At 39.5% G+C, this 23145-nt stretch overlaps 2 protein-coding genes across 4 annotated transcripts; both read left to right on the forward strand.

Annotated features, from left to right (window-relative positions):
• Nucleotides 1–5912: 5912 nt before the first annotated feature.
• LOC114300432 (endoglucanase 12-like) lies at nt 5913–22880 on the forward strand. The gene is made up of 4 exons (XM_082869966.1): nt 5913–6576; nt 20912–21820; nt 21950–22122; nt 22244–22880. Exons 1-4 carry the CDS (start codon nt 6135–6137, stop codon nt 22643–22645), a joined length of 1926 nt encoding a protein of 641 aa, XP_082726092.1. The 5' UTR covers nt 5913–6134; the 3' UTR covers nt 22646–22880.
• Nucleotides 13373–19652, forward strand: LOC145789466 (uncharacterized). 3 transcript variants are annotated; one of them, XM_082866113.1, is made up of 9 exons: nt 14565–14703; nt 14836–15073; nt 15171–15200; nt 15290–15540; nt 15621–15827; nt 15907–15996; nt 16092–16615; nt 16713–16796; nt 19376–19652. In XM_082866113.1, the coding sequence occupies exons 2-7, from the start codon at nt 14842–14844 to the stop codon at nt 16197–16199; spliced, it is 918 nt and encodes a 305-aa protein (XP_082722239.1). In that variant the 5' UTR covers nt 14565–14703; nt 14836–14841; the 3' UTR covers nt 16200–16615; nt 16713–16796; nt 19376–19652. The 3 variants fall into 3 exon arrangements, with proteins under 3 accessions (XP_082722233.1, XP_082722239.1, XP_082722248.1); XM_082866122.1 differs by lacking the exon at nt 14565–14703 and having other exon boundaries at nt 14919–15073; nt 15290–15364; nt 15457–15540; XM_082866107.1 differs by lacking the exons at nt 15171–15200; nt 15290–15540; nt 15621–15827; ... (2 more) ...; nt 16713–16796; nt 19376–19652 and adding exons at nt 13373–13750; nt 13840–13939 and having other exon boundaries at nt 14016–14703; nt 14836–14957.
• Nucleotides 22881–23145: the final 265 nt, after the last annotated feature.

The following is a 23145-nucleotide window of genomic DNA, read 5'->3' on the forward strand; positions in this document are numbered from 1 at the left end:
AGAGAGAGAGAGAAAAGAGAGAGACTGGAATGAAAGATTGGTATCGTATATTAATGTGTTGAATAAAGAGGTACACTCTCCGTTATATAGGAGAGAACATTATAAACATCATCATGCCAAAAGTGTATCCACTAACTGAAAGTAAATGCACTAATTTAAAACCTAAAGCACTAACATAAAATATATTAACAAATATAAAAGTGAAAGTGTGTGGTAGTGGGTTGACAGCTACAAATGCACTATGATGGATATTGTATGTTAACAGCCCCCCGCAAACTCAAGGAGGGTAGGCATCGACCAAGTTGAGTTTGGAAACAAGATCACGGAAGCGCCAAGGAGGATGAGCCTTGGTGAAAATATGAGCAGGTTGATCAACAGAAGCAATAGGGAGAAGATGAACAGTACCACATGTAACATGCTATCGAATGAAATGACAATCAATCTCAATATACTTGGTGCGATCATGAAAAACATCATTGTGAGCAATCTGAATGGCACTCTGATTGTCACAATAAAGAGAGGTAGCGCCAGAAGAGGAAACACCCATATCAGTGAGGAGCCAGCGAAGCCAGAGAAGTTCCTGAGTAGTATCAGCAAGAGCTCGGCATTCAGCTTCGGTGCTAGAACGGGCAGTGAGGGATTGTTTCTTGCTACGCCAAGTAAGAAGAGAATCCCCTAAGAAGAAACAAAATCCCGTGGTGGAGTATCGATCCGTAAGATCCCCAGCCCAATCAGCATCAGAAAAGGCACGCAGTTCAAGAGAGGAGGAAGCAGAGTAGTGAAGGCCATGGAACAGAGTGCCTTTGAGGTATCGACGGATGTGGAGTAGAGCAGTATAGTGGGGAGTGCGAGGAGCCGACATGTACTGACTAACAATGTGAACAGCATAGGCAATGTCAGGACGAGTCACTGTGAGATAGACAAGACTACCGACGAGCTGGCGATTAAGAGTAGCATCATTGAGGAGAGCCCCATCGAGAGGAGTAAGACGAATCTGAGGATCAACTGGAGTAGATGTAGTTTTGCAATCAGTAAGACCAGCACGAGCCAGAAGATCGGATGCATATTTGACCTGAGATAAATAAGAACCAGTAGAATCATGAGAGACTTCAAGGCCTAAAATGTAGTTAAGAGTACCAAGGTCTTTCATCTCAAACTGACGGTGGAGAAAACGTTTGAGGTGGAGAATACCGGCTGCATCATTACCAGTGATAATCATATCATCCACATACAGAAGGAGCAGAGTGGTACCATGAGGAGTAGTCCGTATAAAAAGAGCAGAGTCATAGGAGCTAGAGGTGAACCCGAAGTCATGAATGGTAGAACTGAACTTAGCAAACCAAGCGCGGGGTGCTTGCTTGAGGCCATAGAGGGCACGCTGTAGTTTGCAAACCTTATGAGGGGGGAAAAGGAGACCCAGGTGGAAGTTGCATGTAGACCTCCTCAAGAAGATTACCATTGAGGAAAGCATTTTTGACATCCATTTGAAAGAGCTCCCAGTGGCGAGCAGCAGCAACAGCCAGTAAACTGCGAACAGAGATAAGCCGAGCAACAGGGGAGAAGGTTTCCTCATAATCAATCCCATATTCGTGGTTGAAACCCTTGGCAACAAGACGAGCTTTGTAACGTTCAATAGAGCCATCAGAATGAGTCTTGATTTTGTAAACCCATTTGCAGCCCATCGCAGTTTTGCCAGGAGGAAGATCAACAAGATCCCAAGTATGAGTTTTGTCCAAGGCTTGAAGTTCATCAGTCATAGCTTGCTGCCAAAGAGGATTAGTACAAGCCTCACGATAGGAGGTAGGTTCATAAGTAGAAAAGGCAGCAGACCCAACAATATAATCACGAAGGTGGATAGCAGGTTGAGTTACCCGATGTGGTCGACCCGTAGGAGGATCGGTGGGAGAAAGAACCGGTGGAGAAGAAGGTGGTGCAGGGAGAGGGGGACCTTCAGGGAGAGCAGTCTGGTCAGGAGCAGGAGTGAGCAAGGGCGTCTCAATGAAGAAGGAACCTGTATCAGAATCATCAGAGAAGAGATCTATGGAAGGATTAGTAAACAGTACATTAGTGGAAAGTGCAGGTAAGTGAAAGGAGGATAGGGAGGAAAACATTTGGTGCTCCCAAAAAATAACATGGCGGGAGATACGAAGACGTTTAGAGATAGGGTCCCAACAGCGAAAACCTTTATGTTCAATTCCATACCCAAGAAAGCAACAAAGTCGAGAACGAGGTTCAAGCTTGGTGTGGTCATGAGATTGAAGGAGAACAAAGCAAGCGGAGCCAAAAACCCGAAGATTAGTATAGGGAGGGGGAGTGCCATACAGACGTTCAAAGGGAGTTTGATTATGGATGACAGGGGTAGGAGCACAATTGATAGTGTAGACAGCAGTGAGGGCAGCTTCCCCCCAAAAGCTTTTAGGGCAGGAAAAAGAGAGAAGGAGAGCGCGAGTAGTGTCAAGAATATGCCTATGTTTCCGTTCAGCACGGCCATTTTGCTGGGACGTGCCAGCACAGGAACGATGAGGCAGTGTACCATGACTCTGAAGAAAAGAAAGGAAATCTGAATCCCGATATTCCATAGCATTGTCAGAGCGAAAAAGTTTGATGGATTTGGAAAATTGGGTATGGATCATTTGGGCAAATCGATAATAAAGGGTATTGAGTTCAGACCGAGTTTTCATGAGAAAAATCCAAGTAAACAGGGAAAAATCATCAATAAAAACAACAAAATAACGAGATCCCCCCATAGTAGTAGTAGAGGAGGGGCCCCAAATATCCGAATGTATAAGATCAAAAGGTGCACAGGAAACAGAAGTACTTTTATTGAATGATAAAGCAGGTTGTTTGGCAAGTTGACAGGGTATATAATCGAAAGTATCTGGAATTACATGACCCAATTGTCCACTAGAAACCAAAGACTTTAAGCGATTAATAGAAATATGCCCTAAGCGACAATGCCAAAGATGAAAAGGAGATAATGAGGAAGTAGATGCAGGAGCAGCGATCTGAGGGGAGTCAGGAACATGAAGGTGAATGAGCTCATAGAGACGTCCGTGCTTACGGTCGATCCCAATAGTCTGCTCCGTCTAAGGGTCCTGCACCAAACAATGAGTAGCAGAAAAGGTGACAGTTAGACCAAGTTCACATAATTGACCAATAGAGATAAGGTTTAAGGTGAGAGCAGGGATATGATAAACTTGAGGTAAAGATAAAGAAGATGTGGAAATAGTACCAATATGACGGACAGTCATGAGAGAACCATCAGCAGTTTGAATTGAGGGAATGTGAGGAGAAGAAGAGATGGAAGAAAATATAGTTGAACTGGAGGTCATATGATTACAACAGGCAGAGTCAAAATACCAAGAAGAGTTACCTGGAATTACAGACAAAGCAGTATGAGGAGGTGTACCAGAAGGGGAGAGAAGGTGTTTGAACATGGCCTCGACATCCGTTGGAGAAAAGAGAGGAGTTGATGGAGCAGGAGACTCAAAAGAACCCTCAGCGGCAGCAGCAGCAGTGTGATGAGACTGATTCCCGGAATGAGACTGATTCCCAGAACGATGAAAGCTCCCCCGAGAAGAACCACCGCGAGAAGAGTGGCTGTTGGAGGATGAGCGGGATGGATTGCGAAAACAATCCTGTTGCAGATGACCAGGACTAAGTTTGTTGCAGTATCGGCAGGTTCGGACGGGGCAATTGACCAGGAGATGTGTTGAAGGAAGGCCCCGATTCTAACAGTAGAGGCAGGCCGTGGTCCGCTGGGTGAATGATGGCCGGTACGGAGGAGTGGCAAGAACAGAGTCTACATGATGAGTTTGGAGAGTACCAAGACGAGTTTCCTCTGATAGCAACTCAGAAATAGCTTGTTCCAGAGTGGGCAAGGGATGGCGATAAAGAAGAGAGGCACGTACGGGCTCAAAAGATGAAGTGAGAGCCATGAGAAAGTGCACCAACCTTTGCTGATTTCGATAGGCAGTAAATAAAACAGCATCTTCTCGGTGAGGCTAAGTCGGTTCGGAAAGAGCAAGCTGGTCCCAAACGGAGTACATTTGAGAAAGGAAGTCATTGATGGATTGACTAGATTCTTAGCGCATCCGATGAAGTTGGCTTTGAAGTTGATATTGATGAGCAAGACCAGTAGTCTGGTATCGTTCTTTCAAAAAATCCCAGATGTCTTTTGCAGGAGTAGTGACAAAGTCAAGCTGAAAGCGACCAAACTGAAGACTGATAGAGGTAACAGAAGTATTTCGAAACCAGGTAATGATTTGGCAATTCTTACTGTCCCATTCCTCAAGGCGATCTTCATATGTAGGAGTAGCAGGAGGAACCGTGGTTTCAGCAGTGTCTTTCACTGGTTGGGTTATGTCCCCGGTGATAATTCGCCAGAGCTTCTTTCCTTTGAGGAAGGAAGACATGGCTTGGGCCCATAGAACATAGTTGGAACCATTCAAAATAACGGAGATGGGATGGGAGGCATCATGACGATCCATAATAATAGTTGAGTAGGGCTAAATGGATAGGAATAGACCTGTAGGAGCAAAATTAGGTAAAACAGAGTGTACCAGTGAGTCTGGAAGGTCGAAAATAGCTAGGAAAGGTGGGCTGTGTAGAGATGATGTCAGCAGGATGGAAAACGATGTCAGCGGCGCACGTTAGCAGAGAGGGCGTGCGGCGCACGGTAGCAGAGAGGGCGTGCGGCGTATAGTAGCAGAATGGCGCACGCGGGTGCACAATAGCGGAACGGCGCACGCGCGGCTCACGGTAGACGAATGGCGCACGCAGGTGCACGGTAGCAGGCGCGGCGCACGAAAGGGCAGAGTGGAAGGCACGTGTGAGCGTGGCAACGGAAGCAGAGACGCGCCGAGCAAAAGGGCGGCGCGTGAGAGTGCGTGAGAGTGTTTCTGGTGAAGGGCTTGGTGCCGTTGGAATCATAAGGAGATTCCGAGCTATTTGGTGTAGTTCCACTGTGTACGGGACTAAGCACCAAAATTGAAGAATGCCAGAATTGTATTACTGTGCTCTGATACCATGAAAGATTGGTAAAGAGAGAGAGAGAAAAGAGAGAGACTGGAATGAAAGATTGGTATCGTATATTAATGTGTTGAATAAAGAGGTACACTCTCCGTTATATAGGAGAGAACATTACAAACATCATCATGCCAAAAGTGTATCCACTAACTGAAAGTAAATGCACTAATCTAAAGCCTAAAGCACTAACATAAAATATATTAACAAATATAAAAGTGAAAGTGTGTGGTAGTGGGTTGACAGCTACAAATGCACTATGATGGATATTGTATGTTAACAGTAGTGGGTTGACAGCTACAAATGCACTATGATGGATATTGTATGTTAACATGCACCATGCGGTAAATTTCTATCAAACTTCATTATGATTATGATTATTATTCAAATTCATGTCATATACTTATTTGGACTTGCCTGTATCTCTCTCTCTCTCTCTCTCTCAACTTATTGAATCTTTGTTCTTGGTTTTGATTTGTGAAAGTATTTCAGAATTTAAACATGATAAAGATCCCATGCATATGCATGATTTGATTATTATTTAGCTGTTTCCTCTTTTTATAATTTTTCCGATATAATAGGTACGGTAATATTAATTTTGATATTGATATACATGGGCATCTTAATTACAATTTTTTGAAAACCTCTGCAATTTATCCTCAAGGTTTAAATTATGTTTTTTTTTTTGGGTAGTGGTGGTGACCGTGTGATCCATTAAATTCCCTATTAATTAATAATCTTTACTTAATTTGTAATTGAAAAAGGTAACTATTATTGATATTCAATTTTTGTTTTTGTTTTTGTTTTTGTTTTGTGGGAAGTAATGGATGTTGATTTATTTAATTTTTATGATAATATAAAAATTTATGTATCTAACATTTAATGAGATTAAGGATGAACATGAACAGGGCCAGGCAGTGATGGATGATTGGTATCCATATATATTCGTGGTTTCATGTCATCATTCGTTGGTTGGACTTGGATCATTGGTGCATGTATGCATGGCATGGGGTAACTAAATAATATCGATATCTTATACACATTCCTTTTTTCTGGGTTCCAACACAATCAAATCAAATCAAATCAATCTCGAGAGACAGAGAGAGAAAATGTATTCGTCGAATCATTGGGGAGGAACATTGGAGATAAGCAATGGGAGAGGGGAGTCTATGACAGAAGACGTGGAGAGGAGCAGGGAGACAAACATGGCGGAGTGGGACAGGGCGTCGATAGCACACCAACACCAACAGCAACAGCAACAGCAACAGCAGCAGTACCATCATCATCATCTGGACGAGACCCAACAGAGCTGGCTGCTGGGGCCGGACGACCTGAACAAGAAGAAGAACAAGTACGTAGATTTGGGATGCGTGGTTTGCAACCGTAAAGCTCTTCGATGGACGTTGTGGTCAGTGGTGATCGCCTTCTTCGTTATCGCCCTCCCAATCATCATCGCCAAGTATTTGCCAAAGCACAAGCCCCGCCCTTCTCCCCCTGACAATTACACTCTCGCCCTCCACAAAGCCCTCCTCTTCTTCAACGCCCAAAAATGTACGTAGCCCTCTCTCTCTCTCATTTACTTGTCTTCTTTATTAGTTGATTAACTATAAAAAATAAAAAAAAAATGAAAAAAAAAAAACCTCATTAATTGGAAATTGATTAGTACTTTTCCCCATCCCTTTTTTAAGGGTACTTATACTTTATTTGTGTTTCGGACACACGACACAATATTGGGCACGGTTCATTGCCGAACGCCAGCTAATTACAGAGGACTCTGTCACTAGAAAATACTTGGTTGAGGCTGCTGACTTGACATTGTAATTCTCCTCCGTGTGGTTCCAAAAACTTCAAAACTCTGCTTTCCTACTCTCTTCCTTCAATTTTTGTTTGTTTTTGGTCCATTCTTTGTCTATCACACTCTCATTACATAAAACTTGTGACTCTCTGTTTGTACATACACGCACTGATATTACTGCTGATGACAAACTTGCCACGATTCTACTAAATATATTGAACAGGTAAATTACTTTGATAGTTGTCCTCAATCAGCTCATAGACACTGTACTCTAATAATAATAATTAAAAAAAAAAATTCAAGAAAAAATAACTTCTAGCTAATCAGTGTCTTATGTTGTCACACGAAACCACTCAAAAATAAAAAGATGACTTTACTACTACAATATTATTACCTGTCTAATTCTAATTGTGAATTTCATTCACATTGTATGGTTATATGTATGGGTAAAAAATATTCACTATGTTTGGATTTAATTTTTTGAAAATTGAATTTTTTATTTTTCATATTTTTTTTATTTTTAGTGAATATTTTTAAAATTTCAAACAATTTTTTTTTGTTTTTTTAGGTGCACCTTACTTAGATGTATATAAAAAATAAAATATTTATAAAAAAGATATTTTAAAAAATTAATAAATGCATAAAAATAAAATATATATATATATACTAAATTTTCGTATTTTTTTATATATTTGGTATTTAGTAAATTTTTTAAAAAAAAATTTCACAAATATTATACTTTTTAAGTGTATTTATGTTAGGTGTATTTAAAAATTAAAAAATTGTCTAAAATATTTTTTAAAAAATTCAGTATAAACAAAAAAAAACACAAAAAAAAAAAAAAAAATTAATTTTCTAAAAAGTAAAACTAAACAAGTTGAGATTTTGGAGGTGATTAGAGAATTATTATTATTTTAATGGAACCCCAATGTCAAATTTAAGTGGTTAGACTGAAATTTTCAATCGGCCAACTTAACAGCAAACACATAAATAAATAAATAAAAAGCCGGAGTCATTCGGTGGTTTTAGTTTTAGAAAATTGAGAGAGAGAGAGAGAGAGAAGATGTCATGCCATGCGTTATTAAATTATTAAATAGTAATATCTAATCTAATAGGTACGGGGCACCAAAACCTGAGGTACGTATGTAGGGGCGTACATAATATCGTCGAAATCGTCGAAATCGCACCGAACCACACCGTCAAGGCAAATTCGTTATTATTTACAAATCGAATCGCCGATTTTTGGTCAGAAAAATGACAAATTCTAGTGACACTTTTATCAATCCGCCGATTTCTATTTTTCTTCTAAACCGCACCGACCCGCACCGCTATTAAATCATATTTTATAAGATTCTAAAAAAATTTTTTATTAAGTTTGCTTGTTGTTCTATACCTTAGAATGTAGTATTACATTACTGCTGGAGGAGAATTCAAGATGTCAGTAATCCAAAATAAAGTTGGATTCCAATTCACTTTTAAATCTTTTTTTTTTCTAGCCATGTTGCAAACTTGCATCAGCTCACTTTTCAATCTAAATACTTTTCAATAGTAAACATTTTCAATATATTGTAAACCCTGAATGATATTAATTTTATGTATTGTATTTGATCATTGTAGCTTCCACAGATACTTGTAATGAATTAATGGCATAGTCGTTGATATTATCATGTTGTTGCTACACTTGCTGCATCAGAAGAAAGCTTTGCAAGATGCTTAACATCACGGTATCTCTTGTCTTTTTTTTACTCTTTGATTAAAGTTTTGTAATTTGAATTATATTTTTTATAAACCGCCAATCCGCCCGAACCGCCAAGGCAAATCCGCCATTATTTGTCAACCGAACTGCCAGTTTTTTATAAGGAAAATGGCAAATTCAAGTGATACTTTTATCAATCCGCCACCCGCCATACGATTTCTATTTTTCTCTCAAACCGCACCGACCCACACCGCGCACACTCCTATACGTATGTATGTATGTAAGGATGTTAATGTTAGAAAAAAAGGCATTTTTATGTTGAGTTTAGTGAAATGATTTGAGAAGTGATTTAAAAAATAAAAATAAAATATATAGATAAAATATAAATAAAATATATTTATATTTTATATAATTGCACATCCTTTCTCTCTTTGTCTTTTTAAATTCTTTTCTAATTCGATGGTTTTGGAAAATTGAGAGAGAGAGAGAGAGTAGATGTCATGGCACGTGTTATTAAATTATTAAATAGTAATATCTAACCTAACAGGTACAGGCCAACTACAAGAAAATGGGGTAAAAAACACGGAAACATTAGCGACGGCGCTTTTCCCGTCGCAAAAAATGGTTTTTTGCGACGGCAGCTTAAACCGTCGCAAATGAGGGCTTTAGCGACGGCGTTGTCCCCGTCAGTAATAAAAAATGCGCGGATAGGAAGTAGATGCATCAGTATTAGCGACGGATGTTTTTACCGTCGCCAAAAGCTATGTTTTGAGACGGCGTACAGTTGCCGTCGCAAATATTTTACATATTGCGACGGCAATTGTCCGTCGCAAATAAGTCTAAGTTAAACGGCGTCGTTTTATGAATAAAGTACTTGACATTTGCGACGGTGTAAAACCTACCGTCGCAAAAAGTGAAATTTTTTTTGCCCCCGCTCTTCATCTTGCCGCTCGATCAAAAAGTGTAAAACCTATCCAAATCCCTAAATCTGTGAAACCAATTTCTTTCCCCCAAATCCCTGCGAAGCCGAACGGCGAACGGTGGTGCGGTGCTGCGGCGAGGACAACAGGTATGCTCTCTCTCTCTCTCTCTGTATAGATATATACAGATCTGTATCATCTATATATATATATATTGATAATATATACATTATTAAATCTGTATATATATATAATTATTAAATCTGTATACATTATTAAATCTGTATATATATATATATAAAAATCTGTATCATCTTTATATATATATATTGATATATATATAAAAATATGTAAATTAATATGTATACATTATTAAATCTGTATATATACATTATTAAATCTGTATATATATATAAATCTGTATCATCTTTATATATATATATATATTGATATATATATAAAAATATGTAAATTATATATAAATATATATATATATACACACATTATAATTCTAATTACATTGATATTATAAAATCTGTATATTTAAATAAATAATAATAACATTTATGGAAATCTGTTTTCATTATTATATATAAATATATATATATATGCATTATAAAACTAAAATCTGTTTTCATTGTTTTCCAATCATTTTATTTTTTTGAAAATAAATAATAACACTTAATTTGTATATTTAAATAAATAATAATAACATTTATGGAAACACTCATTATTTCCAATCATTTTATTTTTTTGAAAAATAATAAACTTTTAAAAATTCACAACCTATTTTTATATATGTAAAAAAAAAATTAGGAAAAAAAATTGAACACGAAATGCAACCAAATTAGTCCAAGAATAATTTGGTCAGGAGGAAGTGACTCTACTTGATTTCATTTATGAAAATTAGGAAGGTAACATGGAAAGTAGTTCTGTAGTTGTAATATTTTCTCCCTATATGTTTATTTTCATATATTTGAATTTCTATATGAAGAAGGGTGTGCATTTTCATGCTGAAAGGCCAAAGTGTAATCGGAATTGTAAATTGCAAAAATGGGCTATGAAGAGTCTATTCTTTTTATTTGTTGTATTCTATAATAACACTGCTTGCATTTTCGAATGTAAATGGTACTCCTATTTCGTTTTGTGATCCGTCTATATTGGTTTTGAACTACCTGCTTTCTTATTCTACTTTGTTACATAAGATTATGTATGTGATGTTCAAAATTATAATATACAGAATAATGATCCATTTTTATTAAATAATTTTTGAGACAATATACTTGATTAGTGTGTTTTTGTATAACTCATCTATCAAGTTCATAAATAATGCCGCATAGTATTATGGAATACTAATAATTTGGAGAATTCTACCATACACATCCATTTATCATATGCATCATTAGTTATGTCATTTTTTTTTTCTTTAGTTATGATGAATTATCTTCGTTAATTATGATATTGTTTTAGTTAAGACTTATAAGATCTTTGGTTGTGCCTCATGTGGTGTTTGGTTATGATTTATTTATTTTTTAAGTTATGACTCAGAAAGTATGAAATTATATCATTTTTTATATTCTCCTATTAAATCGGTAAATAACTAACTAGGATAAGACTACCTACCTATTTGAGAGAAATTGGATGGATAGGTATCATGGTTCATGAATACGTAGGTATTATATTTAGAGTTACTTTGATGAGATATTTTTGTGGATGTGTACAGATGATGGATAAGAGTTGGATCGATTTTCCAAATAGGATGTCGAGCGAATACATTAATGGGATTGATGAATTCCTTGTGTTTGCCTACAACAATAGGGTTGAAGGTTCGATGATCAGTTGTCCGTGTAGGAAGTGTGAGAATCGATACTATTTTGTACGAGAGGGTGTACGGAAGCATCTGATTTTGAATGATTTTTTTAAAAAATACAAACATTTGATTAATCATGGGGAATCTTACGTATCTCTGCATGGTAATCGAGAAAATGAAACATTAGCTAATTCAGACATTGGGGATGATATGATTGGAATGATACAAGGGGCTATGGGAAATCCACATGCCGATACAAGTGTTGAGGGTGATGAACCACAGGGGCCTGATCCCCATGCATTTGAACCCCAGCTCGGTCCAAATGCAGAGACTGCAAAGTATTTCAAACTTCTTCAAGATGCACAAAGTGAATTGTATCCGGGTTGTCAGAAGTTCACATCTTTGTCATTCATTGTTCGACTTTTACATTTGAAGGTGCTTAATCAGTGGACAGACAAATCTGTTGACATGCTGCTTGAGTTATTGAATGAGGCGTTCCCGTTGGGTGTGAAACTCCCGGACTCATATTATAAAGCTCAAAAGGTCACAACAGATTTGGGCTTCACGTATGAGACGTGGGATGCATGTCCCAACAGTTGCATGTTGTTTCGAAACGAGGACGCCAATCTTGATAAATGTGTCATATGCAACAGTTGTAGATGGAAATCAAATGGTGATGGTGGTTCAAATGGTCCTAACAAAGGTGGCAAACGAATAGCTGCAAAACAGATGAGGTATTTTCCTTTAAAGCCAAGGTTGCAGAGGTTGTTTATGTCATCCAAGACGGCCAAGTTAATGAGATGGCATGTAGAGGAACGAACTGATGATGGTGTCTTCAGGCATCCTGCTGACTCCCTTGCATGGAAAGATTTTGACCGTCGGAATATTGAGTTTAGTAATGATTGCCGAAGTGTAAGGCTTGGCTTAGCATCTGATGGTTTTAACCCATTCAGAACGATGAACATAGTTCATAGCACTTGGCCTGTTGTGCTCGTTTCATACAACTTGCCGCCATGGATGTGCATGAAGCAACCATTTCTAATTTTAGCCGTGCTTATTGATGACCCAAAAGGACCTGGTGACAAGATTGATGTGTACATGCAACCGTTGATTGAGGAGTTGAAAGAACTATGGAATGAGGGTGTGTCAACATTTGATGCATCAACAAATCAAATGTTTCAAATGCATGCAGCTTTACTGTGGACAATTAGTGATTTTCCTGCATACGCAAACTTGTCAGGATGGAGCACTAAAGGCGAATATGCATGTCCTTGTTGCAATAAGGAAACTACATCGTGTTGGTTGAAGCATAGTAGGAAACAATCATACTTGGGTCATCGCAGATTTTTACCTACTGGCCATAAATTCCGGAAGGATAAAGTATCATTTGATGGTACTCGGGAAGTCCGAGTCAAACCCAAATTGTTGTCTGGAACTGAGATGTTGCTACAATTAGAATCTGAGGGTATTTTAACCCAATACAAGAGGGATGACCTTAAGGAGAGGCATAGGAGACAGGTAGAGAAGGAGAAAGCTGGACATCGCACCCACAGTTAGAAGAAAAAGAGTATCTTTTATGAATTGCCATATTGGGAGCACAATCTAATAAGACACAACCTCGATGTGATGCATATAGCGAAGAATGTTTGTGACAATGTGTTGTGGACAATATTAGGGGTTGCAGGAAAATCAAAGGATGGCGTTAATGCTCGGCGTGATTTACAAGATATGAATATTAGAAAACCCCTACATTTGCAGTTAAAAGGGTCGAATAAAGCCTATTTACCAGCAGCACAATTCACGATGACCAAAGATGAGAAAGATTTGTTCTTGAAAGTGTTGAAGGAAGTAAGAGTTCCCGACGGCTATTCATCCAATATATCACGTCGTGTGCGCTCACATGATAGAAGTATTGGGGGTCTTAAGAGTCACGATAGTCATATTCTGATGCAACAACTTATTCCATTGGCTATTCGAAGATCGTTACCGAAGAATGTAATTGAACCCTTGATTGAATTGAGCAATTTCTTTAGACAATTGTGTTCAAAAGTGAATCGTGCGACGGATTTGCAATATATTCAAGATCGTATCACTATAACACTTTGTCATCCAGAGAAAATATTTCCTCCGAGTTTTTTTGATATAATGGAGCACTTGCCTATACATCTAGCTGATGAAGCCTTATTGGGTGGAGCGATTCAGTTTCGATGGATGTATCCAATTGAGAGGTATCTTCTTACTTTGAAGCAATACGTGCGTAATAGAGCTCATCTTGAAGGATCAATTGCTAAAGGATATCTTATGGAAGAATACATGAATTTTTGTGCACAATATCTCAATGATGTGGAAACCAAATCTAGTCGACCCGTGAGGAACTATAGTGGTGCTGATAATTTGGGTCATGCTATTGGTGAAAACACAAGCTTTTATCTTGATAATACTTCTTGGGTACAAGCTCATCGGTACATCTTATTCAATACAAGCGCGGTTCAACCATTCATAAAGTAGGTTAAGTCACTCACTCAATATTTTATTATGTTTTATTGAATTTTCTACAAAAATTTTTGTATTGCTAAAATTTCAATCTACACAGCGAACACCTTGAAGTACTTAAGCTCAAAATGCCTCGTGTTGACGATCATCAGCTTCGGCGTGAACATTTTGAAACTTTTCACATTTGGTTCAAGGAACATGTATGTATTTAACTCTATAGATTCTAGTTACTTAAGTCGAACTACATTTTAAATTTTACATTTTCGTGTAAAATAGGTCCAAACTTTGCGAAGGACTACTGATGTCATATTTTCTGAAGAGATTATTCTATTGGCAAATGGTCCTCATAACTTGGCAAGGAGGTTCAACAGGTATATACTGAATGGGTTTTGGTATCGAGTAAAGGCCATGGATGATCGTCGAGCCACACAAAATTGTGGTGTAGCTTTGAAGGCAGATACCATAAGTTATGCTAGTCGAAAAGACAAGAATCCTCGTGTGGGGTCTGTGTACTATTATGGACAATTGACAGATATTGTTGAGATTCGATATTCCAATGAGAAGAAACATGTGTTGTTTAAGTGTGATTGGATTGACAACATTCACGGAAAGAAAGAAGATGTCTTCAATTTCACGTTGGTGAACTTCAATCATTTGTTGTACCGAGATGATCGAATTACCAATGAACCTTTCATCTTGGCGTCCCAAGCAGAGCAAGTTTGGTATGTTGCAGACCCGTTACAACCAGACTGGCAAGTCGTGGTGAAGATGTCTCAAAGAGGTTTATTTGATATGAGTTCGACTGATCCACAAATCGAGCCATACATGAGCCAACAATTGGAAGAAAATATAATGCTTCGTGATGAAGAAGTTGGTTGGGTGAGGGAAGCCGCAGAAGGGGAAACAGTTGATGTTCAAATAGGCTGATAGTGGTGGAAACATTAGTAATTCAATTAAGGCCAAGGTTGTAGTTAATCATCAATTTCTTAATTTACTTTGTCTTTGTAATTGTATTAGTTCAATTAATGTCATATTATAGTTGACAAAAAACCATTGTCTATGTTTCTAATGTCAATTAATGTTATATTGCTTGCAGATTATTATGGGAAAGAAGAGGAAGCCTGATCATCCCCGGCGCATGATGTCTGATGTGCTACATAACAGGACATTAGTAGCACCACCATCAGAGGAGGCATCACATCGGCCACTATCGGAGGGGCCTTTAGTGGCACCACAGCAGCTACCATGTACTCAGCCTCCACGCCTACCATCGGTGCGTCCACCATCAGTGCCACCACAGCAGCTATCATCATCAGCTTATGAGCCATCCGCAGGTATATAAATTTGCTTTGATTTGTATGAAAATTATTTAAACATACATTTATTTATGCTCATTATATATAACTTGTTTATTCTCATTGTATTTTGCAGACCCTTCGACTTCTTCACAGCCCACCTCAGGTTTATGTGATATGATTTGTATTCACATTATTTAAATTTGCATTTGTTTATTACCATTGCATATTGTTTATTGTTATTGTATCTCACAGGTCATGTTAGTTCTTCATCAACCTCGACTAGGCGTGGTAGAGGATGTGCCAAGGGCATTAAAGAGTGGGGTACTGGTAAAAAGCTAGACATACAATTTGATGGAAATTACTGCCCAATAGGGGATAACGTGGCTAAGTTAACTACTCAACTTGGCATTATTGTGCAGAATGGTAACATTGTTCCTCTTACTTTTCTTGACTGGAACAATGTGCCTGATGATATTATTGATGCTATCTGGAAGGATGTGAAGGTAAAAGTATATTTTTGTCCACAAATTCGAATTCCAAAATTGTGTTATTATTATTTAAACTTTGAAATTGTGTTTTATAGGACAATTTGAATATATGTCCAGAGGAGTACAAGCCAATCTGCATGAAAAACTGCAACAGCATATGGAAGGATCACAAGAACAAGCTTAAGGCTAAGTATTTCAAGCCTAGAAGTTCTGATCCTAATCTGAAGGATAATGTTCCTATGCACATTGTGCCAAGCCAGTGGGAAGAACTTGTGGAGTATTGGCGTCCTTCCGATGCTGAGGTATACAAATAAGTTATATTTATGATATGTAAACATACAAATCATATTTACATACTCACATTTGTCGAACCTGTTATAGAAAATCGCAAGTAGGAACGCTAAAAATCGGCGAGCTCACGGCATAGCTCATACCACAGGGCGTACTACTTTCTCTCAGATACGGCATGAGGTTTACATTTTATTGTTATATTTTTGTATATAAATAAACATTGTATATTTACCAATTATTTACATTCTAATTTTCATATTTCTAAAAAAATGCAGATGACCAGTAAGGGGGAGTTTACTGATAAGATGAATGTTTGGCTTATGACACGTAGAGTAGATGACCCAGAAGTTATTCAGACCTTGGTAGTTTCCAAACACCTTTGATTGTATTTAAAGTTTATTTTTTGTGTGTCAACCATCTTAATTTGGCATATACTTATATGTCTTATTCAATACATGATGAGTTTAATCGTCAACTCTCTATGCTACCTGAGGATGGTCGGACTTTGGAGGCTAGGAATGCCATTTTCCATGAGTTGATAGGTCATGACGGACATGGATATTGTCGCACATACGGGAGAATTGTGCCTCAGAGAGCAGTGTATAAAGATGGTGCTGGGCCATCACAATCAACACCCCAGCCATCGACTATTGATCAGATCACGCAGAAGGTTCGTGTAGAGCTAAGGGATGAGTTGAGGGAGGAGCTGCGAGCAGAGTTCTCTGCACATTTACAGCAGATGAGAGCTGAGATGATGGCCTTAGTGTCACAGGGGGCAAGTGTGGATCCCAACAGACAGGTTCGATATAAATTAAATTGTTTGATAGTTCAATTTTCACACAAGATTATGTATAAAATTCGAATATGATTACCACATTATGTATTGACTATCACAGGTTCCTGATGCATCGAGTGGCCACCGGGCATTTAGGGAATCTGCAGAAGACGAGAATCCATATACACCACCACCAGAAGATCAGGTATAAAATGTATCTTTGCATTCTAAGCTAAAATGTATCTTTGCATAATTTAGACATTCTAAGTTAAAGAGAGACTTGTGGGAGAAAACGGGGCTCGAATCGGGTTCCCGGTTTGGGAGTTAGAGCCGGATTTCACTTTAGGCAAACTAGTTCCTTAACAAACTTGAATTCGAGGAGTTAACGCCCCAAAATCACGAAACGGCGTCGGTTTAGCACGAAACCTGGCACACACGACCGCCTAAGCACGAGAGACTTGTGAGAGAAGACGGGGCTCGAATCGGGTTCCCGATTTGGGAGTTAGAGCCGGATTTCACTTCTGGCAAACTAGTTCTTTAAGAAACTTGAATTCGAGGTGTTCACGCCCCAAAATCACCAAACGGCGTCAGTTGAGCACGAAACTTGGCACACGCGACCGCCTAGGCATGAGAGACTTGTGGGAGAAGACGGGGCTCGAATCGGGTTCCCGGTTTGGGAGTTAGAGCCGGATTTCACTTTAGGTAAACTACTTCCTTAAGAAACTTGAATTCGAGGTGTTAACACCCCAAAATCACCAAACGGCGTCGGTTGAGCACGAAACTTGGCACACGCGACCGCCTAGGCACGAGAGACTTGTGGGAGAAGACGGGGCTCGAATCGGGTTCCCGGTTTGGGAGTTAGAGCCGGATTTCACTTTAGGTAAACTACTTCCTTAAGAAACTTGAATTCGAGGTGTTAACGCCCCAAAATCACCAAACGGCGTCGGTTTAGCATGAAACTTGGCACACGCGACCGCCTAGGCACGAGAGACTTGTGGGAGAAGGCGGGGCTCGAATCGGGTTCCCGGTTTGGGAGTTAGAGCCGGATTTCACTTTAGGCAAACTAGTTCCTTAAGAAACTTGAATTCGAGGCGTTAATGCTCCAAAATCACCAAACGGCGTCGGTTTAGCACGAAAGTTGGCACACGCGACCGCCTAGGCACGAGAGACTTGTGGGAGAAGACGGGGCTCGAATCGGGTTCCCGGTTTGGGAGTTAGAGTCGGATTTCACTTTAGACAAAGTAGTTCTTTAAGAAACTTGAATTCGAGGAGTTAACGCTCCAAAATCACCAAACGGCGTCGGTTTAGCACGAAACCTGGCACACACAACCGCCTAGGCACGAGAGACTTGTGGGAGAAGACGGGGCTCGAATCGGGTTCCCGGTTTGGGAGTTAGAGCCGGATTTCACTTTAGGCAAACTAGTTCCTTAAGAAACTTGAATTCGAGGCGTTAATGCTCCAAAATCACCAAACGGCGTCGGTTTAGCACGAAACTTGGGACACGCGACCGCCTAGGCACGAGAGACTTGTGGGAGAAGACGGGGCTCGAATCGGGTTCCCGGTTTGGGAGTTAGAGCCGGATTTCACTTTAGGTAAACTACTTCCTTAAGAAACTTGAATTCGAGGTGTTAACGCCCCAAAATCACCAAACGGCGTCGGTTGAGCACGAAAGTTGGCACACGCGACCGCCTAGGCACGAGAGACTTGTGGGAGAAGACGGGGCTCGAATCAGGTTCCCGGTTTGGGAGTTAGAGCCGGATTTCACTTTAGGTAAACTACTTCCTTAAGAAACTTGAATTCGAGGCGTTAACGCCCCAAAATCACCAAACGGCGTCGGTTTAGCACAAAACTTGGCACACCCGACCGCCTAGGCACGAGAGACTTGTGGGAGAAGACGGGGCTCGAATCGGGTTCCCGGTTTGGGAGTTAGAGCCGGATTTCACTTTAAGCAAACTAGTTCCTTAAGAAACTTGAATTCGAGGCGTTAATGCTCCAAAATCACCAAACGGCGTCGGTTTAGCACGAAACTTGGCACACGCGACCGCCTAGGCACGAGAGACTTGTGGGAGAAGACGGGGCTCGAATCGGGTTCCCGGTTTGGGAGTTAGAGCCGGATTTCACTTTAGGTAAACTACTTCCTTAAGAAACTTGAATTCGAGGTGTTAACGCCCCAAAATCACCAAACGGCGTCGGTTGAGCACGAAACTTGGCACACGCGACCGCCTAGGCACGAGAGACTTGTGGGAAAAGACGGGGCTCGAATCGGGTTCCTGGTTTGGGAGTTAGAGCCGGATTTCACTTTAGGCAAACTAGTTCCTTAAGAAACTTGAATTCGAGGCGTTAATGCTCCAAAATCACCAAACGGCGTCGGTTTAGCACGAAACTTGGGACACACGACCGCCTAGGCACGAGAGACTTGTGGGAGAAGACGGGGCTCGAATCGGGTCCCCGGTTTGGGAGTTAGAGCCGGATTTCACTTTAGGCAAACTAGTTCCTTAAGAAACTTGAATTCGAGGCGTTAATGCTCCAAAATCACCAAACGGCGTCGCTTTAGCACGAAAGTTGGCACACGCGACCGCCTAGGCACGAGAGACTTGTGGGAGAAGACGGGGCTCGAATCGGGTTCCCGGTTTGGGAGTTAGAGCCGGATTTCGGTCTAGTCAAAATTATTTACTAAACTATCTTTCTAATTATATAGTAGTCAATTTTTTTTTATATTTTTCTGTAATTAAAATATTAACACCATTATATGGTTATTAATTATTTTTATCTTGTTTTTTTCAGATATTTCCTGAGTAGCAGTTTGCTTCTTGTGGAATGCGGGCGTATAAAGATTATTACCAACTTTTGTTTTTGTAACCCACGAAAGAATCAAGACGAAAACTTTTGGTTTTGATTTTGATTTATGTTATTTAAATTTGTGAATAACATTATGTATGTAGTATGCGACATTATGTAGTGGCATAATTTTTGTTTTTATGAATTTTTATTTCTGTATTGTTATGAATGGAACAACATTATGAATTTTTATTATTTGTCAACTTTTGTTTATGTATGTATTTATATTATTATGTAATTTTTGGATTTTTTTATATTTATTTTTCATTTAATACAGGTTATTTTAATTTTTTTAATAATTTCCCAACAGGTTTTTTTTTTTTTTTTAAATTTTTTGAGACGGCATAATAACCCGTCGCAAAAACATTTTTGGAGGCTTTTGCGACGGCAGCCATATTGTCGCAAAAGCTACGAAATTTAATTTAAAATAATACCTTTAGCGACGGCTCAGTCTGCCGTCGGCAATAGTATCAACTACGACACTTTGAGCGACGGCATTCTTGCCGTCTCAAAAACCTTTTTTAGCGACGGAAATACTGTGCCATCGCAAAAAGTCAGATTTTCTTCCATTATTGGCGACAGAACATTGCCGTCGCAAAAAAGGGAGACTCCCGTCACAAAAAACAATGGCGACGGCACTTACCGTCGCTAAATCCCTTTTGCAACCCCCTTTGTCGCGACCCCCCTTTGCCGTCGCAAAAAACCAAATTACCGTCGCAAAAGGTATTAGCGACGGCGCACGGACCATTTGCGACGGCGTTTTGCCGTCGCAAAAAACACTTTTTCCTGTAGTACCACAACCTGAGGTAGGTATGTATGTATGTAAGGATGTTAATGTTAGAAAAAATGCATTTTTATGTTTAGTTTAGTGGAAGGACTTGAGAAGTGATTTAAAAAATATATATATAAATAAAATATATTTATATTTTATATAATTTCGCACCCTTTCTTTCTTTTTTTTTTTCAACATTAAAATCTTGACGTGCGACTAACTTGGTGCAGTCTTGTTCCGAATCAACATCACATCACAACAATACTCAGAATTGGTCAATTTAATATGATCCATGTTGTGCCCCACAGAAATAAAAATAAAAACAGAAGCATAGAGGTTGACTTTGGAGGATGTAACGTAACCAACCATGCACAAAAGAAAGGCTTGTGTTATTTTGATATATAGTACGGGAAGGAAAAAAGAAAAAATGAGAGAAGGTTAAAGGAGGAAAATAGACATTGTAGGTGCATCCTATTCTCACAGTATTATTTTTTCCTTAAGAAAAATCTTGTGCTAATTAGAAGAAGTTAATCAACTTCTAAGGTGGAATATAATATTCTCACAAAGCGATGTGAGGTGCATCCACACACATAATTAAATTACAATAAACTATTAACAACGTAATTAATACTAATAGTTTAAAAAGTATTTAATTAATATATAATAATAGTTTAGTTATTTGGGAATGTGACTGGGCAATGGATTGGCAGCTGGGAGATTGCCAAAGAACAATGGAATATCATGGAGAGGGAACTCCGGGCTGCAGGATGGATCCACATTGAGTGACGTTAAAGGAGGACTGGTGGGAGGCTACTACGACGGTGGAGACAATACCAAGTACCATTTTCCTATGTCATTTGCCATGACAATGTTGAGTTGGAGTGTCATCGAATACGAGCACAAGTACCAAGCCATCGGCGAGTACGACCACACCCGAGACCTCATCAAATGGGGCACCGATTACTTACTCCTTACCTTCAACTCCTCCGCCTCCAAAATTGACAAGATTTATAGCCAGGTTGGGGGTTCTCGAAATGGTTCTACCACCACCCCCGATGACCATTACTGCTGGAAGAGGCCTGAAGACATGGACTATCCTCGCCCTGTCCAAACTGCAGTTTCAGGTCCTGACCTCAGCGGCGAAATGGCTGCTGCTCTTGCAGCCGCCTCCATAGTGTTTAGGGATGACAACAGCTACTCGAGCAAGCTGGTGAAAGGTGCGGCAACCGTGTTTGCCTTTGCGAGGGACAGGGGGAAGCGGACTCCCTATTCCCGAGGGAACCTGTACATAGATCCTTACTACAACTCCACGGGATACTTTGATGAGTACATGTGGGGTGCAGCATGGTTGTATTACGCCACCGGGAATAACAGCTATGTTTCTCTGGCAACCAACCCGGGCTTGCCTCAGAACTCCAAGGCATTCTTCATGATTCCTGACTTGAGCGTGCTGAGTTGGGACAACAAACTACCCGCGGCCATGCTGTTGCTCACCAGGCTCAGGATATTCATAAACCCAGGCTACCCTTATGAGGACATGCTCCGCAGCTATCAGAACGTCACCAGCCTTACCATGTGTTCTTATCTTCAAACATATCATGTCTTCAACTGGACTCGAGGTACGTACATGTATGTATTTTCTTCAAATTAATACTATATATATATACATATATTAAAACTTCTTATTTAGAAAGACTTTTTTCAAATATAATAATAATAATATTATTATTATTATTAATTGCATGCAGGAGGACTGATCCAACTGAACCATGGGGGAGGACAGCCTCTACAGTACGTGGCGAATGCAGCCTTCTTGGCATCACTATATGTTGATTATATGAATGCAACTGGTGTTCCAGGATGGTATTGTGGAACCTCTTTTATCACCTTGGATGTTCTCCGCACATTTGCAACCTCCCAGGTTAATTAATTAGGCTTCCTTCCCCTATTTCTTTCTTTCTTTCTTTCTTTCTGAAGATGATGATCATCATCTTATTAAATGAGTAATTGAATTGAATAGTGTTGTGCTATTCTATGAACAGATTGATTATATTCTAGGTGCGAATCCCATGAACATGAGCTACATGGTGGGGTATGGGAATAAGTACCCGAAACATGTGAATCACCGTGGGGCATCCATACCACATGACAAGAACAAATACTCTTGCACAGGTGGCTGGAAGTGGCGTGACTCCCGCAACCCCAATCCTAACACCATTACAGGAGCCATGGTTGGAGGCCCTGACCGCTTCGACAGATTCCAGGATATCCGCACCAATTTCAGCTACACTCAGCCTACAATGGCTGGTAATGCCGGTTTGGTCGCTGCACTTGTCTCCCTCACTGCCTCTGGTGGCTATGCCATTGACAAGAACACCATGTTTTCAGCAGTTCCACCACTGTACCCCCTGAGCCCACCACCACCGCCGCCATGGAAGCCCTGAAAATTCATTCCCAACGTATACCACTAGTATATATACCTATCCTCCTCTGGCCTGAGCGTCTTCATAGAGTTCATTGTCTTAAATTTTATTTTTTTTTCATTTTTTTTCCGTTTCAACTATTTGTGCTCTTGAATCATACTCTGGATTTACCTGCTCTCCTGGGCACATCTCATTTACGGCCCATCACTTATTTTCTTTAAAAAAAATTATAAATAATATGGAATATTACGTATAATGATTTACATTTATTAAAAATTATAAGATATAAGATAAAAATAAACGAGTACAAATTAATATTAAGTATAATATTTTAGTATTTTAATTTTATTATAATAAAAAAAATTAAATTATATATGTTATATATACATAAATATATTTAATAAATATAATTGAGACGGGAGTCGAGTAAAATAGGATAGGGGAAGAAAAATCTGTCCCCGCCCCACTTCCTCATCAAGGCGGGGAAAACCCGTGCGGAGTGGAACAAGGACGGGAAAAAT

The sequence above is a fragment of the Camellia sinensis genome, chromosome 1 (genome assembly GCF_055761805.1).
Source record: "Camellia sinensis isolate YWXY chromosome 1, ASM5576180v1, whole genome shotgun sequence".
Lineage (NCBI taxonomy): Eukaryota > Viridiplantae > Streptophyta > Magnoliopsida > Ericales > Theaceae > Camellia > Camellia sinensis.